Source organism: Nematolebias whitei, chromosome 1, assembly GCF_014905685.2.
Source record: "Nematolebias whitei isolate Nwh7 chromosome 1, NemWhi1, whole genome shotgun sequence".
NCBI lineage: Eukaryota > Metazoa > Chordata > Actinopteri > Cyprinodontiformes > Rivulidae > Nematolebias > Nematolebias whitei.
The window spans coordinates 43,612,375-43,620,620 of NC_056498.1; the positions used below are offsets into that span (position 1 = coordinate 43,612,375).

Sequence of the window (8,246 nt, forward strand, 5' to 3'; positions counted from 1 at the left end):
CATTTCACTCTAAGTCGCAAAAAGACATGAAACAAATTATCTATTTGAAATTAATGTACAGAAAAATAAATAACAATATATTTATATATATATGTACGTACATGTATGTATGTATGTATGTATATATAATTATTGTGTAATTTATTGTTCGGTAGTTTACTGTTCAATAATTGCAATGAGACAATTTTTTTTGTGACTTGGTGCTATATAAACTGAAATGAATTAAATTTAAAATAATTAATTGATCAGTAATTAGTTGTTCAGCAATAAATTGTTCAGTTATTAATTATTGGATAATTAATTGTTCGATAATTAGTTGTTTGGTTATTAATTGTTTGATAATTAATTGTTCATTAATTATTGTTCAGTAATTAGTTATTGAGTGATTAATTGTTCATTAATTGTAAAATAATTAATTATTGAGTAATTTATTTTGCAGTAAATAATTGTTCAAAATGTTATTATTCAGAGCTTAATTCTTCAGAAATTAATTGTTTGTTAATTAATTGTTTGGTAATTATTTGTGAGGTAATTAACTGTTATGTAATTAATTGTTTGATATTTAATTATTGAGCAAATAATTGTTGTCAGTAATTAATTGTTCAATAATTAATTATTCAGTATTTATCCATCCATCTATCCATTTTCTTCCGCTTATCCGGGGTCGGGTCGCGGGTGTAGCAGCCTAAGTGGAGAGGCCCTGACTTCCCTCTCCTCAGCCACTTGGTCCAGCTCCTCCGGGGGAATCCCAAGGTGTTCCCAGGCCAGCCAAGAAACATAGTCCCTCCAGCGTGTCCTGGGTCTTCCTCTGGGCCTCCTCCCGGTGGGATGTGTCCGGGACACCTCACCAGGGAGGTGTTCAGGAGGCATCCTAAACAGATGCCCGATCCACCTCAACTGGCTCCTCTTGACGTGGAGAAGCAGCAGCTCTATTCTGAGTCCCTCCAGGATGATCGAGCTTCTCACCCTGTCTCTAAGGTGAGAGGCCAGACACCCTGCAGAGAAAACTCATTTTGGCCCCTAGTGTCCGAGATCTCGTTCTTTCGGTCACAACCCAAAGCTCATGACCATATATGTGGGGTAGGACCTCCTCCCCGACCCAGAGAGGGAACTCTACCCTTTTCCAGCTCAAGACCATGGCTTCAGATTTGGAGGAACTGATCTTCTTCCCGGCCGCGTCACACTCGGCTGCGAACCGCTCCAGCAAAAGCTGTAGATCACGATCTGATGAAGCCAATAGGACCACATCATCTGCAAAAAGCAGAGACGCAATCCTAAGGCCACCAAAACAGATCCCCTCAACACCTTGGCTGCGCCTAGAAAGTCTCTCCATAAAAGTTATGAACAGAATCGGTGACAAAGAGCAACCTTGGCGGAGTCCAACTCTAACTGGGAACAAGCCTGACTTACTGCTGGCAATGCAGACTAGGCTCTGACACCGGTCATACAGGGACCTAACAGCCCGTATCAAAGGGCCCGGTACCCCATACTCCCAGAGTACCCCCCACAGGGTTCCCCGAGGGATGCGGTCGAACGCCTTCTCCAAGTCCAAAATGCACATGTAGACCGGTTGGGCAAACTCCTACGCACCCTCCAGCCAGAGCTGGTCCAGTGCTCCACGGCCAGGATGAAAACCGCATTGCTCCTCCTGAATTTGAGGTTTGACTATTCAATGGACCCTCCTCTCCAAAACCCCCGAATAGACCTTACCAGGGAGGCTTAAGAGCATGATTCCCCTGTAGTTGGAACACACTCTACGGTCCCCCTTTTTGAATAGGGGGACCACCACCCCGGTCTTCCAATTCAGGGGAACTTCCCCGTATGTCCACGCAATATTGCAGAGTCGCGTAAGCCAACACAACCCTACAACATCCAGAGCCTTAAGGAACTCCAGGCGAATCTCATCCACCCCTGGGGCCCTGCCACCGAGGAGCTTTTTAACCACCTCGGTGACCTCAGCAACAGAGATTGGAGAGCCCGATCCAGAGTCCCCAGGCTCCGCTTCCTCTGTGGAAGACGTGCCGGTGTGATTGAGGAGGTCTTCAAAGTATTCTGCCCACTGACCCACGACATCCCGAGTTGAGGTCAGCAGCACACGACTCCCACTATAAACAGTGTTGATGGCGTGCCGCTTTCCCCCCCTCGAGATGCCGGATGGTGGACCAGAATCGCCTCGAAGCCGTGCGGAAGTCATTCTCCATGGCCTCTCCGAACTCCTCCCACGCCCGAGTTTTTGCCTCGTTTATTTGTTTATATGAGCTTCTTTTCTGTTTATGATGCCTTTTCCTCCAAATCTAGAACTGAACCCAAAGAACCGGTTCTGAATTTAGCTGAATGTTAATCTGCATGTGCAGATTAACACAGATTAATTCTTAAGTAATGCAGATTAATTCACACATGCTCATCTGCTCACACAGACTCATGTTCGTGTTGCTGTTCAGTGTATTGTTTTTATGCTATTAGTGCTTAGCATATTTTTAGTTGATGTTTTTCTTAGTTCATATCTTAGATCTTATTACTGTTTTTCATTTACATTTTATTGTTAGATGTAACTGGGACCCTGCATACATAATCTCATTCCACCACATGTACCACATGTGGTGGACTGACAAATAAAGAAACTCTGTCTCTGAATGAATAACATGAAGCGTAACGAATGTTAGAATAAATGCCTGTTTGTTGTTTAAACAACACAAACATTTGTCTTCTCTTGTCTGTCCAGACTTCAGTGGTGGACCCCAGAGGAGCCCGTCCGGTGGTCCACGGTACTAGAGACGAGAAATGTGCCACTCAGAAGGAATGGCCCTTCTGCTCAGACGATGACTGGGTAATGCTTTGTCACTTTGTCCAGTCCACTAAAATTATTCATTTTCAAATTACCAGAACTTCCTCAACAGACAGGATAGAAACCAAGAGTTGAATAAAGAGGTTTAAACCACTAGGTCAGAACTGAGCCAGAAAAAAGCTTAAAAAGGCAGCTGGCTTAAGGTGATCAGATTTCTGACATTAAATCAGGAGACATTTCCAGCTCTGAGACAACAAAGTATAAAATGTTATCAAGATGAAATGAAAAATGGGGACAGTCATGGTCTCATTATTTTTGCATATTTATTCATGTTGAAACTGTAAAAATCAAATGTAGAAGCAGGAAAAAGAGCTTCTCAGTGTGACCTCAGCTAAAGTAAGAAGTACTTTCAGGAAGATTAATCTTCACAAAACAACAGGCCCAGACAACGTCCCCAGGAAGGTGCTGAAAGACTGTGCCAACCAGCTCTGCGAGGTACTGGCCGACATCATTAATGCCTCCCTCACCTTGGCAACAGTTCCCACTTGACTGAAGACCGCCACCATCACCCCAGTCCCAAAGAGCTCTACAGTGACTGGTCTGAATGACTACTGGCCTGTAGCCCTCTCCCCGATAGTCGCTAAATGCTTAAAAAAACTGGTCATGATCCACATCAAAACAACCTTCAACATCAACGAGGACCCTCACCAGTACGTACACCACGAGAATCGATCTGCAGAAGATGCCATCTCTGTGGTCCACACTTCTCTCACTCTCAGTAGTGGCTTCCCTCAGGGCTGTGTGCTGAGCCCTCTTCTGTTCACTCTGCAAGCTTTGTAAGGTTTGCAGATGATAAAGCGGTACAATGATGAGTCCAGCTACAGGCAGGAGGTAGAACACCTGAAGAGCTGATGCAAGGAAAATAACCTTCACATCTATGTGAAGAAGACAAAGGAGATGGTTGTCAACTTCAGAAGGAACAAACACACCTACCCCCCCCCCCCCCCCAAACATAAGAGGATCTGTGGTGGAACTGATCTCCAGCTACAAGTACTTGGGTGTTCACCTGAATGACAACCTCAGCTGGAGCAACAACGCCACCAGCCTGATGAAGAAAGCTCATCAGAGACTCTACTTCCTCAGACTGCTGAGACGAGCTGGTCTGGAAGCTCAGTCCTCACCTCCTTCTACAGGTGTGCAGTGGAGAGCATCCTGTGCTCCAGCATCAACGTGTGGCATGGAGGCTGCACAGCTGCAGAAAGAAAAGCTTTGCAGAGAGTGGTGAAGGCTGCACAGAAGATGTTGGAGTCAGTCTCCCCGCCATCACAGACATCTACACCTCCAGATGCAGGAAGAGGGCCACCTGCATCATGAAGGACCACACTCACCCAGCACACACACTTTTTGCCCCTCTCCCCTCAGGAAGGAGGTTGATGAGCATTAAGTGTAGAACCACTAGACTGAGGAATAGCTTCTACCCTGAGGCAGTTAGACTCATGAATCTCTAACCAGAATAATCACTGTGAAAAATCACATCATGTTGCTGCTGATCTGTTTCATGTTGCTGCTGATCTGTTTCATGTTGCTGTGTTCATTCATACTCATCTTATCACACAGACACATGTTTGTGCTGCTGTTTGGTGTATTGGGTTTTTTGCTGCCAGTGCTTATTTTTATTCATGTTTTTCTTAGTTCATATCTCAAATCCATCCATCCATCCATCCATTCATTATCTTTTACCCGCTTCTTCCATTTTGGGTCACAGGGGTCGCCAGTGCCAATGTCCAGCAATCACTTTGCAAGGAGCAGGGTACACCCTGGACGGGTCGCAAGTCCATCGCAGGGCCACATTGAGACAAACGAGACAAACAAACTTTCACTCTCTCACTCACACCTAGGGACAATTTAGACCAATCAGTCTAACATGCATGTTTTTGGTCTGTGGGAAGAAACCGGAGTACCCGGAGAAAACCCACGCATGCACGGAGAGAACCCAGAAAGGCCCACGGACCAGGATTTGAACCGGCAACCTTCTCGCTGACAGAAGCAGCCCTACCAGTTGCGCCACCGTGCTGCCTTTCCTAAGAGTAATTAAACAAAGAAATTAATAGTAGTAGCATTGGTGTCAGAAACATTTGTTATGTGGGGGGACACACTGATTGGGGTGTGGGGGGGGATCTGGGGGTCGTCCCGGAGAACATTTTGAAAAAAGTAGATGTCTGCTAGCTCTATATGTTAGCACGGTCTGCTAGCTCTATTTGCTAGTTCTATTTGTTAGCTCTGTCTGCTAGCGCTACTTGTCCATTTTGTCTGCTAGCTCTGTCTGCTAGCTCTATATGTTAGCACGGTCTGCTAGCTCTATTTGCTAGTTCTATTTGTTAGCTCTGTCTGCTAGCGCTACTTGTCCATTTTGTCTGCTAGCTCTATATGTTAGCACGGTCTGCTAGCTCTATTTGCTAGTTCTATTTGTTAGCTCTGTCTGCTAGCGCTACATGTCCATTTTGTCTGTTAGCTCTGTCTGCTAGCTCTATATGTTAGCACGGTTGGCAAGCTCTGTATGTTAATTCTACATGTTAGCTCTGTCTGCTAGTGCTACACGTCCATTTTGTCTGGTAGCTCTGTCTGCTAGCTCTATATGTTAGCACATCTGCTAGCTCTGTATGCTAATTCTACTTGTTAGCTCTGTCTGCTAGCACTACATGTCCATTTTGTCTGTTAACTCTGTCTGATAGCTTTACACGTTAGTACAGTCTGCAGGTTATGTTTGCTAGTTATACTTGTTAGCATGATCTGCTAGCTCTGTTTGCTAGTTCTACTTGTTAGTTCTGTCAGCTAGCGCTACTTGTCAGTTTTGTCTGTTAGCTCTGTCTGCTATCTCTACATGTCAACACGGTCTGGTAGCTCTGTTTACTAATTCTACATGTTAGCTCTGTCTACTAGCACTACATGTCCCTTTTGTTTGTTAGCTCCGTCTGTTAGCTCTACATGTTCGCACGGTCTGCTAGCTCTGTTTGCTCTGTTCGTCTCTCATCTGAGATGAGAGACGAAACGTTTCTATATTTTTTTGCTTTGTTTTGTTTTTTTGGGGGGGGTTTTAGTGTCCAGAGGACCAGATTGAACTTTTTTGGATTTATTTAGACAGGTAAATCCCATTGAGCCTCGAGGACTCATTTACAAGAGAGACCTGATTTCAACAAAGAAAGATGACAACAATGGACAACAGCAACAACAATAAACAATTATAAAAAGTCAGACTGCAGGGTTTTTTTTTTTCAAGTAGGATGGCTAAAAGAAAAAGGTAACAAAAAACAGCTAGATTCTAAGGCGAATGTAGAAAACTAAAAACAGGAACATGTCTGCGTTGGTCCCTGCCAGGAGTCCAACAGATTCTTAAAGCCACTTAGAGAGGTCAAGGTCGAGAGCTTCAATTGTTTTTGTAAAGTATTCCAGGAAACTGGAGCGGGGTAGGAGAAGGCCCTTTTGTCTAGTTCAGTCCTCATTGAGGGAACATTGCAGGTAATAATGTCCTGAGAGCGCACGCTGTAGCTGCACTCACACAGAGACATGTAGGAGGAGATGTATGAAGGCAGCAGACCAAGAAGTGATTCAAATATGAAAATGTACCAGTGAGAGAAGTGTTTTTGTTCCTTCTGAAGTCCACAATCATCTCCTTTGTCTTCTTCACATTGATGTGAAAGTTATTCTCTTTTCACCAGCTCTCCGGGTGTTCCACCTCCTGCCTATAGCTGGGCTCATCATTGTTTGTGATGCATCCCACCACCACTGTATCATCTGCAAACTTTACAATGTGACAGCCTGTATGGGTAGCTGCACAATCATACGTGAGCAGAGAAATGGATGGGGCTCAACACGCATCCCTGAGGAGAGCCAGTGCTGAGGGTTATGGTGGAGGAGGAGAAGTTGTGGAACCTCACTGACTGTGGTTTGTTTGTTAAGAAGTCTAGTACCCAGTTGCAAATGGAGGGACTTAGTCCTAGTGTGAATAGTTTGTCCCTCAGGGTTTGGAGGATCATGGTGTTGAAGGCGGATGTGAAGTCCATAAAGAGCATATGGACGTAGGAGTCCTTCTTCTCCAGGTGGGTAAGAGCAGTGTGGACCACAGAGGAGATGGTGTCCTCTGTTAATCGGTTCTCACGGTATGCATACTGATGAGGGTCCTCGTTGATGTTGATGGTTGTTTTGATGTGAGTCTTGACCAGTTTTTTGAAGCATTTAGCAACTATCAGGGTGAGGGCCACTGGCCGATAGTCATTCAGACCAGTCACTGTAGAGCTTTTTGGGACTGGAATGATGGTGGCAGTCTTCAGGCAGGTGGGAACTGTCTCCAGGGTAAGTGAGGTGTTAAAGATGTCTGCCAGCACCTCGCAGAGCTGATCGGCACATTCCTTCAACAATTTTCCGGGGATGTTGTCTGGGCCAGTTGCTTTGTGCGGATTAATCCTCCTGAAAGTACTCCTTACTTCGGCTGAGGTCACGCTGAGATGCTCTTCATCTGGTGGTGAGGTGAGTCTGGTGCTGGGTGGTCTGTTCGGGTCTTCAAAGCGTGCATAGAACTTGTTGAGGGCATCAGGCAGAGATGGGCATTGTTCATGCCTGTCTTTATAATCTGTTATACACTTAATGCCCCTCCACATGCTCCAAGGGTCTTGTGAGGTGAATTCAGCCTTGATCCTCTGTGCATATGTGGCCTTGGCCCTCTTAATACCAGCAACCAGCTAATAAATTAATAAATATAAAGCTAAATATATTGATAAATGTAAGAATTAAGTGAATTGCTTACAATAAAAGTCTTATATGTTTGTTTTTCTTTACTGCATCAGAACTCTAAATGCCCATCAGGCTGCAGGATCCAGGGTGTGATGGAGAAGAACGACCACGATCTGCTGAAGAAAATTGAAAAGATCCGCAGCCTGCTGGACCTGAACAAGGCCAAGCAACGCTCCACCGACCAGGTGTCCAGGCAGACCTACGACTACCTGAGGGAGAAGCTCACCATAGATTCCGGTCAGTGATTTTACCAGACCATACCATACCACTTTATTTATAATGCACTTAAAACAGCAACAAGGCCAACCAAAGTGTTGTACAGACAAAACAACAGGTAACACACAAAGGAAAATACAAAATGAGGTAAATCAGAATATAGACAAAAAACGATGCAGATAATGACGACAAACCAGTGAGGAGCATACAGGATCAAAACACAGATCATCTGGTCTCGAAAGCTATTGAATAGTATTGAGTTTTTAAATGGGACTTGAAAACCGAGAGGGAGGGGGCCTGTCTGACAAGCAGAGGTAACTCATTCCAAAGTCTTGGTCCTGCTACAGAGAAGGCCCTGTCACCTCTGCGCTTAAGACGAGTTCCTGGAACTGTGAGGAGCAACTGCTCCGCTGACCTCAGGGAACATGGTGGGACATACGGTTGTAGCAAATCAGAG

The 8,246-nt window shown here is 44.9% G+C and overlaps 1 protein-coding gene across 1 annotated transcript in view; it reads left to right on the forward strand.

The window, feature by feature from the left end:
• Positions 1-8,246, forward strand: part of LOC119410599 (fibrinogen alpha chain) — a 15,514-nt gene that overhangs the window by 1,076 nt on the left and 6,192 nt on the right. The window contains exons 2-3 of the mRNA XM_037677490.1: positions 2,723-2,827; positions 7,627-7,810. Coding sequence (XP_037533418.1) covers positions 2,723-2,827; positions 7,627-7,810 — 289 coding nt within the window. The remainder of the gene's footprint in view (positions 1-2,722; positions 2,828-7,626; positions 7,811-8,246) is intronic.